Source organism: Ambystoma mexicanum, chromosome 1p, assembly GCF_040938575.1.
Source record: "Ambystoma mexicanum isolate Mex_15411 chromosome 1p, UKY_AmexF1_1, whole genome shotgun sequence".
Lineage (NCBI taxonomy): Eukaryota > Metazoa > Chordata > Amphibia > Caudata > Ambystomatidae > Ambystoma > Ambystoma mexicanum.
The window spans coordinates 293,154,928-293,178,340 of NC_090921.1; the positions used below are offsets into that span (position 1 = coordinate 293,154,928).

Here is a 23,413-nt window from a genome sequence, read left to right on the forward strand (position 1 = left end):
GCAAGAAGATCGTTAAAGCAGCAAAGGCAAGAAGGCAGAAAGTAGTGACAGGACAGTATTGGACCAAGGATCGGGAGGGGGCAAAGAGGAGGTGAGCACATATTACACTGCCACGAGATAACAGAACATGCCCACAATTAAACGTTCAGTCAATGATCGGCGTAGAAATCCGTAGCAACAGGTTCACACAAATAACAGACTCAAGTGGTCAGGTGTCCTTTATTGCCTCTTCAAAGTACGTGGATATAACAATCTGTACAAAGGGGGGAATGAACTGGAGTCGATAACACATGCTGGACTTCAAAGGTCTGAGGGGGGAAAACAAAAAGGGGTTAGAGGATGGTGTACATCATGACATCAACGCATCTCAACAGGCTGCTGCTACACCCACATCACGTAACACACCTGAATCACTCCAAAGCTTTTACAATGGCCTCGTTGGCTTGCAGGTTAATCATGGCCTCGGCTTTGGCCACCTCATCGGATGCACTGGCCAGCTCGGACTGGGCTTTCTCTAGGTTTGCCTTTGCTGACTGGAGAGAAAACAGCAATGCATGATCACCAAGTGCCAACACATGGAATAAATGATCCCAGATAAAAAGCAAGCTACTTCCCCCACCTTATAGTTTATCAGGGTCACCAACCACCCCAAACCCACGCCACCGCCCCCAAAATAAAGAAGATGGTTTCTCTTGTCCCACATTGAATAGTAATTATGCTGTACCATTGCCATATCTAGGGCCACCCTACTCAAGTTTACTTTTAAACAGTTTGATGGATGTGTTATAAAATACGTTCAGATGTATAAATCCGTGGCTTTATTACACGAGTTGCGTAGGTCACACTACACGTGAAAATAACTGGACTACTGTATTGTTGTATTTGCCAATAAATGTATTATGCAAGTTAACAAAGAATAGATCTGTTGGATCAGTGCTTGCACAGAGCTGCATGTCTCTGGGACAGACCCACAAAACGCATGCATCCTGTAGTAAATTGCTACCAATACTTTTAAAAGGCAAAGACCTGCAAATTGTACAATGGATACACTGGTGACACCGCCGAGTGTAAATAACCCCAAAAACAGAAATCGTAGGATGCTACTCACACTGATATCGAGCATGTCTAGTGGAAAGGCTTCTTCTGCTAGCACCTGCACTGAAGAGTCTGCATTGACAGTCACTGAGCCACTGCTCACTGCAACAAAGAAACAGAGGACAAGGTAAGGAGTACGGACAGGAGATTGTCCAATATGCCTTCCAACAGGATACTAGAAAAGAGTACAAGGCCAAGGACGGTCACCACAAAGGGTAGTTACACACTGTACCAAGACCAAAAGGAAAGCTCCTGACCGAGCCCACACGTGATGTTTTCACACTGATTGTGACCCACATGCAAGGCACTGTCTATTAGGAACCTTATTTCACTTGCTTATCTGCGGTGCTGGCTCCGGATCCTCACAAATATATATATATATATATATATTTGGGATGGTAAAGGTGCCCGGCAGTCAGATGGAAACAGAGGCTGGTGGCCGAATATTAATAGTTAAATGTTTTACAAGTAAATCCATGAGATACCCACACATGTGCAGTCATTTCCTAATCACATTCCTGCTGTTGTACAAGTCAGTTTAGCCCAGATGCGGTGTATTTGGTTTTCGCTGACATGCTGCCTTCCCGAACAGCAGCCCGGCGCAGATATTAATCTTGAATGCGGCAGGTGGGTAAGGGGACGTGGGCGCAGCGCGACAGGAAGTAAGAAGGTTGATGTCCGGGGTGGGAGAAGGGGGCATTGGCAGGCTCAGAGGGAATGAGGTGGAAATAGAGATCTGTAGAGGTCTGGGGTTGTGCGACACATCGGCCGAAGAAGCGGGGGATGAAGGGTTAGGAGGAACCAGAGGGGAAGTGGGAAGTAAACCGTGTCAGAAAGCCCAGCACGGAAACGCTGGCTTTACAAACAAAGCCTGCAATGAGCCAACACGGAAACCATAAGGCACCCCCTTGATTATTTTTAAGCCAGCTTGTGTTTCATGTTTCTCTGAAGAAATGTGAATTTATGGGCCTCTGTTTCAGTAGAAAGGGAGTCCTTGCATGGGGATTCATGAAATTAACTCCGATTCCAATACTACAGAAAATGACTGCAATTCCATTTAACGTTTTCACTTCTAGAAGCCTTGGCTCCCACACATTCTTATTGATTCGTTTAAACTTAACCAAGCCACTGGTCTCAATACCTTGGTGACTTTAAGTGGGGGAGCAGGGGCAGTGTTTTATCAATCCTCAATATTATATTTTGCAGAAAGGGCTCAACCTTTTTCTAGAAAAGGAGCAAGGGCTACTGCCGGTTTTACCAAAACTGCAGCAAATGCTAGCCGCGAAAGACCTTGCTTGCATCCCTTACAAAGTAGAAGAGGGATGACGCTTCAAAAGAAATATATATTAGTTTTCAAAAATTGTTTAGCAGAGTTTGCCAATTAAAATGTTCTTGATTAGCAAACAGACCCATTTGATTAGCAATGTTACAGTATTTTTTAATGCCACCAGAAGTTATTTGTAACCAGGACATAAAATGAGCATCAATACAGCATTTTTGTGCAACGCTGAAGTAAAACATTAGCGAGAAGAGTCAGGCCTTGCAAATGCTTTTCAAAGGTGTTCACTCGTCCATGTGATGCATCTTCTCCAACAAAATATAACAGTTTACACTATTGGATTTAGATATACTATTCTGGACTTTACTGTAATGTATTGAGAAAATGCAGTGTTATACACTAGCATTAATATATTACGTAACCACTTACATGTTTTGAAATGGAATTGCCTAATGACCTTTTAAAAAAAAAAGTAACACATACTGGTCTTTGCCAGACAGGATATAGTTGGCTTAAAACTATAATCCTGATTACCTCTGCAATTATTTGAAGGAAAAAAATTATTCTTACCTAGCACTCCCACCCAGGCCTTTGGCATTTGAGTGGAGGAGATGATTACTGCTGCCTTTCTCTCCATTAGCCCCTTTGAACTTGCAGTGAACAGAGCGCGAGCTGTGCTTTCATTGAACAGGGTAACTTCAATAGCTATTTTTGCTACACAAGTGTCAATTTGATTAGCAAATGTACAGAATTGCATGGCAAATTGCTATGCGACGCTGCTCATTTTATGCTTTGCAAGACATCGATTGTGAGAAACCATGCATTCTGACCAGCCCTGCGTGCATGTGGAAGTGCATTTTCTTCACCGGATCCAAGTATGCCGACTATTTTACAGGAGGAAGTCTCCAGCAGCCCTCAGGGCACAATCAGATGCATCTGGTCCAAGAATACTAACTTCCACTAGACCTAGTGTACGAGATTTACAGAGGCTAAGCTACTCGCTGTTGCTCCCATAGAGGGAAGGAGAAGATGGCAAGGCAACTGATACAATATAACATGTTCAAAAACTACTAAAGACCAATGGCCACTTATACAAGAAATGTCAAACTAAATCTCTGCCTCTAATCATGGAGGTACGGCTCCAAAGAAGGAGTACAATAATGGTGGGGCACCAAGGCATGAGAACAAATATCGCATCCTTCCTATGTAGAAGATATTATAGATGGCTAAGGATATCCACGCAAGCTCCGCCCCCCTACACATAGCACAGTCCCGATGCCCACTGCACCTAGACCACAGCACAGTGCACAGATGAGGGCATCTTGCGCAGGTTCACCATGCTCTTACTGTCATGGACCATAAGGGGGGGTGCAGTCCGATTAGTAGGCCCTACCTCCAAAAACAGAGCTACCAATTTCATTTTTGGGAATGGAAATCAGAACAGGTCAGGCAATGTCTTGGTCGCAGATGACCATTCTACCACACAGGAATTCTGCAACTTTATCTACCAGCAATGCAGGGACAAGGTTTCTCAGCAGTAAATGTATTTTGTTCTCAGTAAATGTTTATTCTACCCATGTAGGTAGGAGAAAGACGGTCTAAACTACCTACGCATGTAGGACCTAGAACTTGGGTCCATAAATGTACAGCATGAGGTTGGGGGGTGGGTGGGAGACCCAAGGGTGCGCCGGAGGCTCAGGCACAACAAGGAGGGTGTTCTTCTGTAGAGGTGCCTAGCAGTTGTCCATCAAAGTGCTCTTTCAGGCCTGCAGCTCTTCATAGGATTCTCAGTCACAGCAAATGGACAGGTCGAGGTCTATTCCAATGTACACAGACCTACCTAGAAGAGGCCCTTTGTGCTTTCCTAAGTGGACTGGACTCTGCAGACAAACAAGCAGGATAGTTACTGTTTTAAAGGGGGTGGATGCATGGCTAAGACTGAAGGCACACAGACAGGTGGGCGTTTTGTCTTTAGAAAGTACTTCAATGAGTATGCAGGTGCACAAGCTGCTGGAGCTAGTCCTCAGCATGGGTTACCCGGGCAGTGCTCTTTCATATGTAGTGGGTTTGAACATTCCTACTACTTTGAGAGACAGACAGTTCTAAGTTGTGGGGAGCTTCCAGTGACTTGCCCAGTTCCAGGCTCCGTCTTCTAGACTCAGATCGCTATGGGGCAGCCATGGTAGTAACTAATGAGCAGGTGCAAAACCTTGCCTTTTACAGAGTGTGCAGACTGTTTAGATGTCGGCAGTTTAATAGGCCTTAAGTGCAGACTGTACTCAGGGGGGTATGGTGCCTAGAAGCCCCCCAGTTAATATTTGGGTATCCTGGTACCCAGACCGTGGCTTACCACACTGCATAAAGTTACTAAGGTGGCTGAGCTTTCCCCAAAAAGCTAAGATCGACCATTTTGTCAGTCTGTGCTTCGTGACCATTAATACACATTTGTGCCGGTATGCTCTGCGAGTCTGCTTTTAAAGTTGGAATGTGATTTACAAGGCCCTGTGTGGCTAGGACCTGAACATTGAAATGGATTTTGAGTGTGGCCACCGTCCGAATTCCCATCCCCAATTAACATATTTGGGCTCCAAGCAAGCACTGGAAGTAGTAGTTCCAGAAGGTTTTCTCTGGTAATCTTACTGGTGTAAAGTGCTGAACAAGGACTACCCTTACACTGGACATGGTCTCCCAGCAACATCGAACCACTTGTGAGCTACAGCAACCAGACATCACCTACCTGTCCCAAGCTTGTTCTTGCAACTGCCACTTGTGAACCGCACCATGTGTTACACCCGGTAGGCCAGCTCCCCAACCAGACACCCAATCATTGCTTTGAAAAGCACCTTAAAGTCTGGCTTCATGCTATTGAGCCTCGAGTACAAGGCAAACAAGGTATTTGCAGTGTTCTGGTCCCAAAGTCCTTAGTAACAGACCCCACAACCTACTTTTCCAAAGACATTCTTCATGCAGCCATTGCTGCTGAAATGATTGCCTGTAAACTCCTGCCTTCAAGAGCCATAGTTAATTTCACTACAAAGGTCTGCATTCTCTCCAATAGGGATCGGATATTATTGTTTATTAGTTGTGTGCATTTTTAGTTTAATTAAAAAGATGTATAGAACGTTGGACGTTCTCATATTAAGTATTCAGTGTACTAATGCTTTTTGGGTGGCTCCGGTTACCAGTTCACATCCCCTTCTGAAGATTAAAGGCTGCCATCAGCCTATACCACCCACCGGAGGTGAAGGAAGGGTACTCTTCGGGTTTTGCCTTGCTCACGATTTTGATCACTGATTTAGGAGGAGGGTGGCTGAATAGTCGTTTTAGCCTCTACTCAATTCCTGCAGAGCAGCAGTCATTTTGTCACAAGGTGCCTTTAAAGTAACCCCATAAGAAAACAGCCCACTCCAAAAAATATTGTTCTGATTTTTTTAGTGTCTTGTAACTAGTAACCCTTAGATCTCTTGCCCCATTGGCATCTATAGCTGCAATCGGTGCAGAACAATGCCTGCACCTTGCCAATGCATTATGGGAAATTCAAATATGAGGAGATGTTTTAGCTCCATTGTCATCAATTGGTATTTTCATTTTAACTTTGTTTGGGACTAACCCTTGGTGGCCTAAAGCCTATGCCTAGCGTGTTCACCTTATTAAAAAAAAAAAGCATGCATGTTAACAAATGACGAGAGGCGGGACTTGTTGTTTTGTGTGAAATGGAGTCACATTTAGCCATTTTAATCCTGAATCCACAGGATCTTCAATTGTGAGCTGGGTCCTTGCTGGGTTTCTGCATTTCCCAGTTGTTCGTGATGACAGACTTGAAAATATTATATGCTCCTAAGAAATACACATGCTCCTAAAAAATACACACCGAAGGACCCATGCAGTCTGCCAACGAAATTATTCTACGGTTTAACATTATTCAGGTCAATGTTTGTCTGGATCTAAGCTTTATCAACAACCGTTACAGTGCTTCCTAATCATGTGTATGCCAAACAGTCTACCTTTCTCCAGCATGCAGACATCGGATGGGAGCAAAGCAGTAGGAACAGTATGCTATTCTACTGTCCATGCAGGCCCGTTCTCCTGAAGACCGGTGTTCTACGTTCAGCTCAGTGTTCTTTGCAGCCCCCACCCAAGCGAAGAAATGCTCAGTTGCCCGCCCTCCCTAAAACAGACTAGTTGCCTAAAGCGTGGTTTTGCCAGTGAAAAGCAAGACTGAGGGCACACAAAGGGCAGTAGACTGGCCAGCGGGTGCGCTGGTTCTGGGAAGGGGATTTTGTTGGAAGGAGGAAATTGTTCTGTGGTAGAAGAGCAATAAGCACAACCAAGGAAGGGCATGTGTACAACATGGAGACAGTGCAGCCTCTTTGGCTTGGGGAGTGCACAACGTAGATTTAAAACTAGTGTCATGCTTGGGTCTCTTTCAGAACATATAAAAAAGCACTGAAATAAAAAAGACTTTGAAATCCTAACCACTCAGCCAACAGGCAATCCCCACTGAGCGTACTGGGGGGGGGTCTCAGTTTTGCCACCCAACAGCACACCAGAAAAGTCAGTAAAGGGTTGTGAACCACTTGAAACTACACCATGCATATGGAAAGCCTGAAAACATGACCTCCCCGAGATAAGCCACACACACCCCATTCTCTCATTAGGCAGAACAATATATTGCCCGCAGAACAGTCATGATAGGGATACGCTATGCTTTACAATGCAAATACACGCTCAAGGGGCCAGGTGATCTACCAATGAAAAGATCCTAACTTTCAAAAGTGCATTTTGTTTCCCTACACCCCACACCAAACTAACCCTAGTAGAACCTTTGCCTTGGACACCATATATTAGCCGGGGAAATTAAATAATAAGAGCATTTATCCACAAATAAAGATAGAAACCCTGGGTAAAGCCTTGTCCCATCTTTGGGGTTAAAATATTTGGGTGGGAGGGCAAGAGTATGGGGGGGGGGGTCACCTGCCAAAAGATTTTTACAACAGAAGCTGTATGTCCCACAGAACTCACTCAAAGTCCAAGTGTTATCAATTATCAAAATATGAAAGAAAATTGGCCTACTGCAAGGTTCTCAATTCAGCACTTGCAGTCTGGCAGTGGTAAAAATATGCCTGATGCTCCCAAGAAGAGCACCATGGTGGGAAGGGTATTTTCTTCAGGGACCCATGTTTTGCCAGCAGTAAATAGGCAATCAGATTGAAAGCAGGAATATAAATATTGAGGAATTTCTGCCACACACTGTAAACGTAGGCTGGTGAGCAGCAGGGATTGGTGGCCTCCTATTGGCCATATTAAAGGCTTCAAGAAATCTAAGCGTAGGACAAAGAAAAAATTAAAATATACTACTCTGATGAATCACAGGGAGGTCAGATAACTTCGTAGCACAAAGGAATACGCAAAGGTCCTTCCATGGGTGAAAAACCACATAAGACGTTCCATCTAGACGCAAGAATATTTACCTATAAGTGTGCAGACCGAAGTGAGAGCGCACAACCGAGCATGAAAGAAGAAGAAGCTAATCAAGGTGGGGTATCCTTGCTAGCAGACCAGACTAAAATCGACTGGAAATAATCATTTACAAAGAATGACTTCTGCAGATTTTAGAAAGTTTTCATATGGCTTCACTGATCGCAAAGCCTTTGCAGGGACTGTCCAGTCTCAAAAGGGAGATCCTTTGCAGTATTAGGCTTGAAATTCTGGAACCTCTCCACAACCCTGAAAACAGAATATACCCTCAAGACGGACTATGATCATCCAGCTTCATGAATAGAGGAGAACTAACTCAGATATTGGGATCATATACAAAGAAAGGAAGTACTTGTGTGCCATCACATTGATAAGAATCAATGAGAAAAGCTCAACAATAAATGGACTTTATGAAGAACACATTGAAATAGAAGGATAATGATGGTTTAAAGATAATCAAGTGCGAGGTCATCATAATTGCACAATGGGAAAAACAACGAGGACAATACATACCAAGTAATGGAATACTTTTACCATTATGTGAATATGTTCATTTTTTGGACAAGTATAGGTTTAAAGATTCGTTTCACCAAGAATATTTTTCTGATACTATTAGCGCACAAGTAATTCCATTCTCTGGATCTAATTATATTGGTCGAAAGACCGCATATGCAGTCTCACAAGTAATACATGGAGCATTAGATCGGTTCATATACAAGTCAATTAAGGCAGAGTGGACTTGGATCATTGGCATCTGACATTTTTGTTTTTAACTTGGTTTTGCTTTCACACAATCACCAGAATAACTTCCCCTCTTCCTCACGACTCCAATACTTGACTATATGATTAGCATTCCTGCCTTGCCAAAGGGCACATTTAGCGTTACCGGATAACATTGAATTTGCCGGCATGTGATTTCATCGCCTGCTTTTACATCACTAGGCTTTTAAACGTGCACATTCCATCGAATGTGCTCATCGTTTTTTTTTTTTGGGGGGTTCCCCCTAAAACCCCCCACCCACACTTGTCCATCCGCCCAAACCCTTATTTGCCCTTCCCCAACCCCCCTAAACAATTCGATGAGCACATACGACGTAATGTGCATGTTTAAAAGCCTGGCGATTTAACAGCAGGCAATGAAACGTCGTACCGAATTTGCCTACCGTGGCCCTGTGAAAGGTTACCCGAGGCGTTATGTCCACTTGTTTCTTTGTACTATGAATAAACTACAAGCCCCAGAATTTCTGTAACTCGCCTGTCATGATTTTCAATTCATCCTGCATGCCAAGCCTAACCTCCACCCCCAAAGCCGCTCAAAATACCCACCTAGGGCTGTGGCAGGTTTTTAGGTAGAGAATTGTGGGATGCTTTTACCCACGCATCCAAGCCCTACAACAGAACTGTGCTTTACTGGCATTGAAAATATCATGATGGCCAGAAATCACCAGGAAATGCACAGGGAAAACATGAAAAATAGGTTGCCATCCATTTTTGCCTCCGTCAATGTTAATACAAGAGGCCATTGCCAGGCCCTATCCTTTGGCTACACACAGAGCAAAACCAGTGCTAAGGAATATGGTGCTGTTCAAAATCCGTTTTAATTAATGTCAAAAATTGACCAGATTCCAGAACTTTCAAGCAGAAGGCCTACTGCAAGCTAAAAGTATTCTCAGCTGGCCTTACAATTTTGCAAACTGATTTACCCCAGACTTCCAAGGGGCACATCAGAATAAAACAGCCGGGCTGTGCTGTTTGATTCTAGCCAAGAACTTCACCAGAACCAGACCCAGAGAGCAGTGCTGTATCCAGAACCGCAGACCAGACCGCTGTGCAGTGCCAAGAACTTTTGCCAGAACCAGAGATCCAGACCAGCAGAGCAGAGAGAACCGCAGCTAAACCTGTTGACCAGATCTGTGACAAGGCCCATTCCTTCCAAAATTAGGAGCGAGTATCCAGCCAGAGCTGTGCAAAACCAATCTTAGTCTAAAATCTCATCCTATCCATTTCAACCCATTTAGAACTGCATAGAAATCGTGTGTCCATTCTGTGATTTCAAACCTGTGAAAGTCTCATTTGAATTTTACTTTATTTCTGAGAATCTACCTCCACTAAATCGTCGGTATCTTTTGAACGAGTGAGATTTAACTTTCATTTTAAAGCTAAGAACCTAAGCTTTCCAACAAGCCCAAAAGCGACTTTCTACTCATAGTGTTTCCGTAATCGCGATCGACGCACTCGGAAAAAGTGCTGCGAATTGCAATTTGACTCAATTTCTCCACCTGTCAAAAATACCTGTCTTTTGCTTGCAACTGCTGAAATTAGTTTTCAATCTGATAATCATTCCTGATTAATTGCTAGTGTTGACCTGAACTAATTCAAAGTAGCTGCCACCTACCCTGAATCTCCTATGGGGAATGAAAATCATTTTTAGCATATTTTTCACTTCATTGCAAATCACATTTAAAAGTATTTCTGCCTTGTTTTAAAGCATACCGGTTGCTCTAAGCTTGCTAGGGGGAGGGGGGGAAGGGGGAGAACTGGAATTTGTATTGCATTTGATTGTATTCCTGAAAACTGTGTTCTCTCCTTCCATCTCCTTATATTGCATAGGGGGGGAGGGGGGTGAATTGTCAAAAGAAAAAGTGATCATATTATCTCTTGTTGAAACCATATCAGTTTATTTCTGTGCTGCATTCTTTCCATCATTGCCTTTCTATACTAACTCCTCACTGATTGAAAAGAGTGTGCAATTGTGACATTACCCATTGTTGATCAACATTATATTCATAAGTGTGCTATCAAATATTAATTTATTCATAAAAGTGTGATAGTTTATTTTTCAAATACATCTTTTAATTTGCAAAACAAACCTACTTCTTGGCTCAGTGAGGTCAGGGGGATCCAAAGAGAGGGGCGTTATACAAGGGTTTATCATCCAGATCTATGAACTTGTCATAAAAATATATAAATAAGGGCTTCCCTTGAGCATCCCAGACTAGGCATTGACTTGGAGTGCTGAATTGAAGTCACTTAACATAATACTGCTGTACCCTATGCAAGCCTCTGCACAGATTTGGCTCTCTGTGCTTTGTTCAAGAGAATAAACTACACCCCCGAGCACCTGACAGTATTACTATTGGACAGCAACAGTGTCATGTGCCCATCTAGAGAACATAGAAATCAGTGTGTATGATAAACATTAGATGTTAACAATTTCCCTACGCATTTTGATTACTAAACCAACAAGAATTGGCACTTGCCATACAGTGTCTTTTATAGTCCTAATTGGAAACGCATTAATAATGCTCTCCCTTTCCTCTTTAGCATTTGTGCAAATGTATTCTCTTGAGAGAATATTGGAGCATTAAAAAAACAGTACAGTCAAAAATACAATTCCAATAAAGTGACGGATACAGGGAATGTGCCCCTTCTCCCCAGGGGGGAGCCAGTAGGTGAAACCTTTAAGCTAAACACCCCAAAGCAGTCAGGGAAAGCAGGATCCAACTGGGGGTGCCCTCCCTCCCGCATGGTACGGGCATTCACTAGACCAGTGTAGCACGTAGCCCCAAGGGGCCCGGCTAGTTGGGCTACATGCTGGCTCTCTGGGGGAAACACAGAAAAAGACAGACACTGGGGTAATACATTATTTTTTAAACGTGTTGTGTGTGTTTATTTATAAGTGTTGGAACAGACCATCCAGCCCATGGGGCTAGGTGAAAAGGTTGAAAGTAAAGTAAAAGATAGAACAATAGAAAAGAACTCCCCTGCCCAAGAATCGGCTGGGCAGGGGAGAGAAAGTATCCAGGAGGATTTAAAAAATAAAGACAGTTGAACAGAAGGAGAGAAAAGAAAAAAAGACAGACAACTTGGAGGGGGCAAATCGGGAGTTCACTGCCTCGAGCTGCCCTTTAGGGCTTTAATCCGTTCAAAGGTGCCGGGCGACAACAGCGATCCGCTGCAGGGACTGTGCAGAGGGGCCGAGCTGCTATGCCGGACGGTCCCAGAGACATTCATGGCCAGGACCGCGTGGCTGTCCGGGTCCATCAAGAACAACCCAGCCAGGACCACGTGTGGGGGCAGCCCCAACCGGCTGCCCGGCTGTGACCCCAAAGGCCTGCCTCGTTGCCAGCGAGGCGGGCCGTTCATCAATTAAATCCTCCCAGGCTGCGTATGTCAGGAGCAGCCCAGGAGGGCACGCAGAGACGTGCAGCGGAAGCCCCAACCCGGGTGAAGAGAAGTCAGTGTGCAAGCCCTGGGTCGCTCCGTTGAGCGGCCCGGGTGAAGAAAGCTCTGGGCTGCCCAATGGAGCAGACTGGGTGAAGATGCAGCCCGCCCCCTGCGTTACCACAATGCATTGCTGAGGGGGCGGTTAAAGAGGAGGCCTGACACACTGCAATGAGCGCAGCAGCGTCCCCATCATAATGGGGACACCGTCGGCTCCAATAATGGTGCCCGGGTCACATGGCGACTTTCGGGTGGGTCCCCCAGCCAATGACGCCCACCCTAAATATAGAAATACAGTGGATCGCAGCTGTGAGTGTGGGCGGTCCCCAGGAGCATAGGGGGCCACACAAGACAATTAAAAGAATGCAGGATGTGCAGTGGCCTCACGTGGTGGAAAGGCCCACCCTGGAAGAAAAGGAGGGTGTCAGGACTCACCTTGTCTTCTGTGGGGCAGGGCCCAGTTCAGCCAGTGTCATCAGGAGCAGCTTCTTATTGGACAGTGCTAAAAGAAAGGTACTGTGAAGGGGTGGCAGTGTGCAGGAGTCACCCCATTGTTATAAGTGTTTTATGTTGAGAGTCTAGGTATATATGTATGAGATTAATGTTATGTAGGGTATATGTTAATTAGGGGGAAATAGAGAGTTGAGTATTAGGGGAATGTCAAGTAGGGTAACTGCCACGTAAGGATAGATGGGTTATTATGTAGATGGCCATGGTTATTAATTGGGGGTAGAGGGGAGGCACCCTGGCGTGAAGTGGTAGCATAGATTGTGGGCCTGCAAAAAGTCGCCTTGCATGATGGGACCATCCACAGAGGCCATCCTCTGGCCTCACTCTCCACGTGGGTGGTACCCGAGTTTAGGAAGGGGATTGGTTGCGGCAAGCTCATCCTTTGGGTCCCTGGGACCCCTCCAAGGAAGGGTGAGCTGGCGTAGCTGGCCCCTGCTTAGATGGAGCTCACGCCAGGGGAATCCTAGGGTCTAATAAGGGGATGTTTAATAATAATAATAATGTTTAATAAAGAGGGACCCTGTTGGGGGGGGGGTCTCTAAAAATTCTGATGTCTGTGTCTGTTAATTATCAAGGAACTCAGGGTGTGGCCCGTCTCCGTATTCACCCTTTTTATTTTCAGGTTGCTCAGCGCCCCCCGGAGGAGCGGGTCTGGGATGGTAGGGTGGTGTCAGTGAGTCAGTTCCTGGCGGGTGGGGACAGGGGCTACAAAATGATTTGTTTTATCCTCCCCTGTTTTAGGACTTCAATACATTTGTTCGTTATATGGGACTAATGCACTGTTACCAATGCATACATCTAAGAAAGTTGTGGTTTCTGACCATCTTCAAGACACCATCAAATTGATATGGAGAATGATACATAAGACCTATCCCTTCACTACAACGAAGGAGAAGAGCCCATTTGTATTGTTGGAAGGGCCAAGAGAGACCCGCAAAGCTACACAGGAGAACCCTCCTCAGTACCAGACGTGGTACTCAGCGCCACAGTGGAGCCCGCAGAACCCTCGGTCGCCAAGCCGCAGCAGAGGACAAAGATCCAGCACAGATAGCCCAGCGGAGGGAGCTGGAATCACCGGACAGCAAAGACATGAAGCTGACAAGACCCACCCAAGAGTTGCCGGGAAGGGATCAACTGCTCCAACCAAGACAAGCAAGGTGACGGAATCAGAGCCTGAAACAAGGAGAACTGCCAGCAGCAAAAAGGTACGTGGTGGTCAGGGGAGTCAGGAGGTACGCTTGAAGCAGACCCCAAGACGGGGTGGGAACAAGGCAACTCAAGGCAGGATAAGCAATAAATATCCCCAATTTGGGGCAAAAGTAAACCAGCCCCCAGGTGGGTCACAGAAAGGACCCCAACATGGGGATTAAAACTGGATACCCCAGGGAAGGGTAACCAACAACAAGATTTGAGGGGACATTATTGGAACGCTTCCACATTAAACACTGGGGACGACCCGGAAAAGGAATTCAAATTCCAAGGGTATCAGGCGCACTGGCCTAGTATGAAGTGCATGATATATCCAAAAGGAGATCAGAAAAAAATAGGGACTTAAAGTGAACAACCCAGGACAGGGGAGGTGAAAGAATCTTGGATTGAAGGGTGCGAAGAACCCCTCTTTGAGGAAAAGACAGAATATCGGGTCAGAAACCAACCACTATTTAATCTTATGACAAGAAGTCCTCACTTTTTTTTAATCTTTACCAAGTTTTCTTTTCTGCATTAGTGGTAGGGACAAGAATCAGTGAATATTAGGTTCTGGACGACGGACAGATCTTATGTAGTGGGACATCCAGATTACCACCCTTTTGACTCCGTTCCTTTATTAGAATAGGGCCTAGACTATAAGGACAGAAAAGGATATTTTGAATAAACAGACCAGTCATACAAAATGCAACCTTAACAGTCTCCCGATTGCGACTTAACCCAAATAGTTGAGTAGATACCCAACATCCTACTCTTCTATTCGCTTGTAAACTGACAAAGCTACCTGCAACCAATCACAGAGGCCTCAAATTATGCAATCATTTGCTAATGGCTAGTGATAACTGACCCTTGGCAAGCAAAAAATAGAGTGCTGTATGTATAAAGGAAATAGAAGGGGGACAGGGTTAGTGACTTCTTGCCTGGCTGACTAGCGGCTTGCAACTCGACATCCCCCACCCATATACTTAACTAGGTTTATATCGGTAAATTACTTCAATATATTAAAACGGTCAAATTTGAATTCGAAAAATGGACTAAGTGTCAGGTTTTAGCCCGATGAGCAGTTTAGTGAAGCTGCTTCCCGCCACCAAAGCGGTTCAGCCTGGGCATTTTCTTTTCCATCCAAGTTATTGAAGCATTAAGCCTTTTTAACAAAAGTAAAAAAAACATCTGGAAAAATTGTCTAAGTGTCAAGGCCAAGCCTATGCCCATAGACTAGATCTACAGTCATTCTATTAGCCGCTTCCTCCATCATACCCATGCAGGCACGTCCTGTGGGATCAGTTCTCCAAATTCTGCCCCGATCTGGAAGTATTTGGCCTCCAACTGATTCTGTGAAGTCTTTCCCCTCTCGTAAGCTGGTTTAGAAAGGCTCAAATCCTCCACTGTTCCATTAGCCAATCCTAAGCAAGCGGGTGTCAATTTAATCAGTTGCACTAGCCGTCCTATTAGTTTCCCATTCCATTGAAGCAAATTTGACTTTCTACATCCACACGTGTAATCTGTCACCTGGCCCAGAAACCTGGGTACGATAGTTTTCCATCTTGGAAACACCACCCATGCTGCCTCAGCTCATCTTAAAATGTGTTTGCGCCAGTCGGTTCCATTTCTCATTGACCATCATGTATCCCACCAAATGTTTAGCAACTTCAGATTAGAATGTGTACAATCCCCTTAATTGCAGCAAATAAGCATCTGCTTTTCATGACGGTGCACGAACAAGCATTTTTTCTTTGCACAATATCACATTTGAAAATGGCGGATTCGTTTTTCTGCAACATGTATATGCTAAAATGTTAATCGTTTAAACTGAGCATTTTACACTGCACAAAGCGGTGTTATGCGCAAGGATGTAACTACGTTTCTATTACAGCTCTGTAAACAATCTGTCACATTTTTAATAAATGGCTGTTCTTCCATAATAAAGTGAGGGCACTAAATCAATGCTTTTACAAAATTATTTGTATGCAAATATGAGCTAGAATTGAAGCCTTTTCATAGTGAATCTCTTATGCTTTTTACACAGAGGAATCATATTTTAAAAGTACAGCGCTATTCTGGCTTCAAACCGGCACACTTTCATGTCACTTGAAGCAAATGTAGACTATTCGGGGTTTGTAATTGCGGGGAGCTGGGAGCTATTTAGCTCATGCTGCTAGCAAGTAAGAGCCTGGCTAGCTTGAAACCAACAGCTACTTTTGACTCCTAGGGCCAACTGGGGCCTTCTAAACATGTAAATGTGCCATTAACTTAGAGTATTTGAGAACGTTAGAGGAATTAGAACACATCTAATACACATTTAAACACAATGGTTCATACAAAATGGGCAAAAGGTTAAAGACATCCCTGGTAGCGCCTGGTTCCCCTGCAGTAGCTCCTGCCTACAAGCAGATGCCCGACAACCAGGAGCTGGTTTTAGCTCCTGCTCTTCGAAATTTCGAACCCTCGGCTTAATAATGGTTGTGTATTTTATTTGCGCTGAAAGGAAAGACGGTCAATATGCACAAGTGAGAATATGCAGATCTATGTGTTTTTCAAAGCATGTCAGTCAAAAGGCTGGTTCATGCCATAGGAGGCTTGCCACAAGTCGAGAGATGTTAGATTCACAGGTTTAGGTTTTATATAGTTTAGGACAAATATGCCTCAACAAAAAGCATCTCACACACTATGTAACTCAACTGTAAACTCATATCTCGGAAACCAATTGATATAGATGCAACTAAGCAGACTACTTCGGGAGGGGTGGAGGGGAAAAGGGGAAAAGGGGAGGGACTGCCTCCCATGCCTTCTATATATTCCACACAAACTTGTGGAATACCTCAAAACTGGGGTACTTTGTCCTTTCTGTTAACTTTATCTACGGTATCACACAAAACAGAAAGCAGAGCGCTTTTCTCGAACTAATTACTCAAATTACTATCAATGTGTAGCCCTAGAACTCTCCTTAAGCGGAAGAACACTTTCCCTTCATGGTGCTTACTGACCCTAAGAAGCGCAGTGGCACCGCCTATCTAAAAGGGATAGGTAGAAAGACTCACCCTATTCCTACAATGAGTTAGGTTAGTTAACCTAACACATTAAATGTCCAACTGGACACAAACACAATTAGAATTAAAAATTACAGTTGGGATTCATTCTTCCCAGACTGAGTGCTTGGGTTAGTCAGGCAGCTCACGTGGGACTGTGCGTCAAACAAAAGGACAATTTATTCACCCTCTATGAAGTGTGTCTGGCTAGCTCAAAGCCAAGAACAATAAAAACATTTGGATTTCAAATAGCACTCTTATTGTGGTTACACACCCTGAAACTAGTTACATTCGGGTGTAGGTACAATAGATAGTTATTATACATTCGGGTGTAGGTACAATAGATAGTTATTATAAGAGATTGTGATTCAACATAAAATACAATTAGGATGTAGGCGTCGCTAGTCGATATGCCAATTGCTTGAGTCAACTATGTCACCTTGGTCAGGGGACATGGTGTGTTCGACTGGTTTCAATGATTTTCCCTTTCGTGCATCATCTTCTTCAGGACCAAATCTGTGCACCCATCAGATGCTTTTACTGTTATGTGGGCAATTAATTATTATGATGTACATCCAGTGGCAAGTCCAAACGGGATGTTCGCCGGGTCGGCGCTCCTACATAGGTTCTTAACTGACTGATGTATAGTTTCCATGTTTTCAATCTGCCAGGCTGGGTCTGCAGTATTTTCTAGCAAGTCTGGTCGGTTTTTAGCACTTTGTTTTATCTGGGGTGGATGTACATCATCATTGCAGTCTAACACTTTAAAGAAAAATACATTTACTATGGTTGTTAGAACATTTACAGTTGTGGCAACTAATACATTTAAACTATTTGTATAAAGAAACTTAACTGTGTTGCAGTACGATTATTTTGTGCCCGTGTTCCCAAGCACCTGTGTCAGAGTAAAGTCTTCAGAGTAGCTTGTGCTACCAATATGTAAGCAACAGGTGTATTAGAGGCTTTTAGACTGACTTTTCAGGCAGCTTTTAGCCTAATTTCGTGCAGCAGGGATGTTTGGGTGTAAATTGTTAAGTCTCTAGCCAGTCACTCAGTTTGGTCCTCGCTGAGACTAAGCTGGACATCAGTAGATGCAGTTGCTGGTTGGATGATCTCAAGACAAACCGATCTCTCTAGTGTGTCCACTGCAAGGACCGCAGGGCAGGAGCAGTGAAGAGTACTCGCAATAAACTTGTAAGAAAATAGTTGTCTGATTTCTATCAAGCTGTGTTAAATAGGAGGTGGATGGTACGCCTAACAATTACTATCAACAATAGGCTAACACCTATAGGGTGCACCCATCAACGCAGACCTAGAAAGCTCACCAAAGTACTTCTTTGCTTCACCCTCGTCACTGAAGACCGTGACGACGCCGGGGCACAAGACCTGGAGGGTAGGAACATGTGCAGGGAGGATCCCAAAAGCTCCAGTCATGGTAGGCACATCCACCTGCTTCACACTGGCACCACTGAAGAAGACCTTGAAGAAGAAAGAGGGAAAGGTCAGAAGATGCCAGAAGACTCCCACCAACAAACCCACCCACACCCCACTACTGAAGCCCATCTTTCTTGGTGTCCAATGATTCAGCCTATTGACCAGTGTTCCTTAAGTGGAAATTAAACAAGTTATAAGAACTGTGCGGCGGCCCTTTCAGAACAGTACCAACGTTTTATTTTTTACTTCTGACAAGTAGCCTCTACAAACAGGCACTGTCACCATTACAGACCCCTAAAACCACAGAAAACTCCCGATGAGGTCTTCCAGGCTTTGTGCTCCGAAATGGCTGCAAGGACCAATAATTGTTTTAGATCCATCCAATGAAGAAAGTAGCAGAGATTGAAACGAGGGAACAATGCATCAAGCAGATTACGGATGACATTGTGACTGATGCGACCACCGCAAGATTTATTCTCGATGCTTAATCTGAAAGCCGGACGGCAACAGCTCAAACCAGCCAAAGAATTCTAAGGCGATACCCATGTTCTGCATGCAAGGGACACTGGGGGGTACAATACATTCTGAGCCATCTGCCTCAGATTTCTTCCAGAACACACTAAGAGCACGTGGTCTAGTCGGGAAAGAGCCCTGAAGATCAGCAATGACCTCTTATGTTGAAAAGGAGCTCCTGGATAGGCTTAAGGTCATTCTAAGCAGGCTGAGGGAATTCCAACTATGAATCGGTAAAAGCAGGATTTAAACCAAAGAAAAAAAGCTTTCTAGATATAAATTCTATAACGATGGGATCAAAGAAGGTCTAAAAGACAGAACATGACATGAAGACTGTCGTGCCGAGAGTTTCTGAATAGCAACAGTTCTCAGCTTCCCAAACTACTTTGGCGGTTCCCTCCTTTAACTTGTCACAATAACCAACATTAATGTTTGTATGAATAAGTAATGGGAGAATAATGGTTTAAAAAGAAAATGAATATTAAAAAAAAGAATATACAATAAAAACATTTTAAAAAACCAAGCTGTGTCTACACAAATTAAGCCTACTTTGATATGATTTAAGACCAGACAATAGTAGAATATACCAGCTCATGCCGACTGGGTGCAGAGCTGAATCCAACAGGCAGACCAGTGTCCTACACTGTGCCTTACACTGGAACAGCACAACACCTACTGAACAAAAACACGCAGATGGAAAACGAATAAATCACAATTTTAAGGGGCATCCAAGTGGTCACTGGCTACAATTCGTTAGTAATGTTTCCAACAGGGCATGGCACTAGAACCCTGCTTAACTGCTAAAATTAGCCTAACAACTGAGAGGCACAGCTTCTTGTTAGCACTTCAGCCAGTAAGTGACAATCATGCCGACTTCCTATTGAGCCGACCCAGTAGTTCATGAGCACCAGTCAAAGTAGCAAAAGACGCTGAATCCCATTTTAAAAACGGCCTAACAAATAACACTGGAATGCCTCCAAGAAGAGGACATTGCTTCGAAAATAGGATAAATGACTACTTTATGCTCAAACAGTATGAGGGCCCTGGAAAAAGAAACGGATTCTGCAAACCAGCCGCCCAAAAACACATGCCAGAATTTGCCTAGTAGCCACAATGGTGGTCCGTGCTGTAGAAGTCAGCTTATTGTTAGTGAGATCCATTCAAGTCATAACTGTGTTGCGCTCTATAACCAGGTGGACATGTTAGCGCATAGTCACCAGGGTGTCATAAAATCAAGGCAAGAGTGAAAGTATGCGCTCTCTCGGTAATAGACGAGATGGCAGAGAACATAAGATCCTATATAATTTCAGGCCATAAGAACAAGCAACACCCCACATAACTGATATGCTTGCAAGAACATAGTAACCATCAATGTAAAAATACCAATGCAGATGTTGGCACTAACTGCAGATGGAGGATTTATACCCCATAGTCATTGTGGGCATTTTCAACCATGAAAGTGGAGCGATCTACTACAGCCATAGACTTCTGTCCCAAGTAGTTAAGATAATATAGACGCACGGCATCACAAAGGTTAAACAGATTGACAATGGTGCAGGGGTAATGAAACAAAATCTTTAAAACATACATGGACAAACTGGATTACACTAAGATTACACCTTGCTGGATTCAAGAAAATTGAAGAACAAAATCAGAATGATACCATATGGAATGAGGGCAATTGACAGGACGTCTCTGGATTAAGGAGAAATTAACAGGTAACCCCAAGCTAAACCATGGAACGAGGCAAATCAAAACCATGGTGGCAGGAAATTCTCATCCACAGTACCATATCACTCAAGTCGCAAGGGAAGAAAGCGAAAAACCAAATGAGTAAAGAACACAGGAGCCAGAATGAATATGTATAAGACAGGAGTGTTGCTGGATGGTTCAAAAAAGGTAGCAGGCGCTCCTCTCCAGAAAGAACATGGCATGATAACCTGTTCTGAGATGAGAGTTTGCAGCACACGGTTTTTGCTCACTGTACCTTTCACAGATGGGAAATAACCATTTGCATATCAGTCTTTGTCCTGCCATTGGTGGGACAAAGACTGATATGCAAATGATATTTCCCCATCTGTGAAAGGTACAGTGAGCAAAAAGCGTGTGCTGTAAACTCATCTCAGAACAGGTTATTATGCCATGTTCTTTCTGGAGATGAGCAGTGTTGCTGGAAGTGCTAGTGGGCAACAATCCACAGTGCAGAATCAGAAGATCATTCATCATGGCACCACCCATCATCCATAAGAATGCAACAAAGACGACCTGAGGCACTCTAAATTCACAATATGGGTGATCATAGCAACTCGAAATATGCGACCTAAAGCATCTAGCCATGATCTGCATCTGCACGCTAAAAGCTCTGGTCCCACAGGGAAGGGGGAGAAAAGGTTTTGTTTGGTTTGTGGTGTGTGTGTGTGGGGGGGGGGCAACAGCGAGAGGCCTCTGTTGCCTCCCCAAATAAAAAAGGGGTAGGGCCTTGAGTGGCAACAGCAGGCAGAGAATGTACATTCTCGCCCGCTGTTCCAGCCACCTGATCAGCCAATGGCCCTTCCCTGGATGCAAATGCATGTTATCCATTTCCCCCCCTTTCTTACAATACCACCCAGTGATACCATCAGGGGCCACAGAGCAGACCCCTCTGAGCAAGCAGGAGGATACCCTTTCAGAATTATGTTCTTCTTCGATCAGATTTAATGCATCCAAGCAATGGGAGCACTTCCTCATTTCAAACAGAAAAACGTGCAGTTTCAGAATAGCTTTGTCAGTTTAATTACATACCAAGTGATGTTACAAGTGAGACACCCACTTTGCTTAGAAAGGCGGGGTGGAATTCTTTGGCAACTATTTTCTCCCCAGCCTCATTCCGTACAAAGCCTAATCTTCACCCCCGACTCACAGGCTCAACTTTACCAATTTCACTACATTTTACCACAGCTGGTAAAATAAACGGGCCGAGCGCTCGCTGCTGCGATCCATGTTTGATCTGCCAGTCGCAGATTTGAATCCTGGCAAGGACAACTCAGGCTTTCATCCTTTTGAAGTCGATAAATGAGTACCGACTTCAGTTGGATGATATTGTATGCCAGCATGTTCTATGTAAAGCGCTTTGGCGAAAGAACTATATAAATTTGCACATCCTTATCACAGCCATTCAATGATAGGACCATCCCACAATTCTCCCCCTGTACTAACTTAAAGGAATGGTTCGCCTAATATTTTTATTTCAAAAATAGATAGGCAATATTAAAAAAAATATATATATACACACACACTCGCACTTAATTCCTATGTAAAATTTTGAGCTATTCGAGCTCAAAATTTGCAAAAGCAAGCACATGGGCGCATCCATTTTGTGAAATGGATGCCCGCCTGTGCTGGCTTTTGCGGCACTACTGAAGGAAAAGCCAGTCAGCTGTAGTAAACAAAAGCTACCACTGGGTGGCTTTTCCTTCATTGGTGCTGTACGCGGAGGTCGGGGACCGGAGACTACAGGCAGAAAAGCTGCAGCTGCATCTCGGTAAGTGCTTTTTTTTTTTAAAATAAAAAAAAAAACACACTAGCTGCGTGTTTTTTTTTCTACGTTTTCCGGGCTGGAGGAGCCCGGAAAACTTAGAAATAAAACCGCAGCTTTAAAAACATTGTATTTATGTTTGCGGTAGCTTCTGAAGCGACCGCAAACATAAATACAACGTTATTGTGTTTGAAAACGCTGCGTTTTTTCTTTCCAAGTTTCTCAGGCTCCTCCGGCTCGGAAGAGCCCCGAGAAACTCAGAAAGAAAAACCACAGCGTTTTCAAACACAACCGCGTGTTTCTGCCTGCCTTGGCTTTCACTTTGGGTCTCCGGTGCTTCCCCAGGAGAGCACCGAAGACCCAAAGTGAAAGCCAAGGCAGGCAAAAACACACGCGGTTGTGTTTGAAAACGCTGAGGTTTTTCTGCCTACAGCAGATTTCCCATTTGGGGCTCTCGGGCTCCCCACGGGCCCTCCCCACCCCCTCCGAGCCTGAGAAACTTGGAAAGAAAAACCGCAGCGTTTTCAAACACAATAACGTATTTATGTTTGCGGTCGCTTCAAAAGCTACCGCAAACATAAATACAACTTTTTTAAAGCTGCGGTTTTATTTCTAAGTTTTCCGGGCTCCTCCAGCTAGAGTTTATTTTTTATTAAAAAAATAGCACTTACCGAGATGCAACTGCAGCTTTTCTGTCTGTTGTCTCCGGTCCCCGTCCTCCGCGTACAGCACCAATGAAGGAAAAGCCACCCAGTGCTAGCTACAGCTGGCTGGCTTTTCCTTCATTAGTGCCGCAAAAGCAAAAGCCAGCACAGGCGGGCATCCATTTCACAAAATGGATGCGCCCATGTGCTTGCTTTTGCAAATTTTGAGCTTGAATAGCTCAAAATTTTACATAGGAATTTAGAACAAAAAAAAGTGCGAGTATATTTTTTCTTAAATATTGCCTATCTATTTTTGAAATAAAAATTTTAGCCGAACCATTCCTTTAAAAGCCTGTTTTTACCACCCTTTGACTCTCAGCCAGTCCTATATCTGCTGCAGTAAAGTGTCCAGTGGTTAATCAGCAGCAGTGGGATTGGCGAGCGGGTGGGGAGGATACCAACTTTACCCGATACCCCTCTTGCTATCATG

General features: G+C 44.2%; 1 protein-coding gene across 1 annotated transcript in view; it reads right to left on the reverse strand.

The window, feature by feature from the left end:
- Window positions 1-205: 205 nt before the first annotated feature.
- Window positions 206-23,413, reverse strand: part of ATP5F1D (ATP synthase F1 subunit delta) — a 32,998-nt gene continuing 9,790 nt past the window's right edge. The window contains exons 2-5 of the mRNA XM_069647191.1: window positions 18,144-18,297; window positions 1,109-1,197; window positions 406-533; window positions 206-308 (exon numbers count right to left, since the gene is read on the reverse strand). Of these exons, the coding sequence (XP_069503292.1) occupies window positions 411-533; window positions 1,109-1,197; window positions 18,144-18,297 (366 nt within the window). The 3' untranslated portion in view covers window positions 206-308; window positions 406-410. The remainder of the gene's footprint in view (window positions 309-405; window positions 534-1,108; window positions 1,198-18,143; window positions 18,298-23,413) is intronic.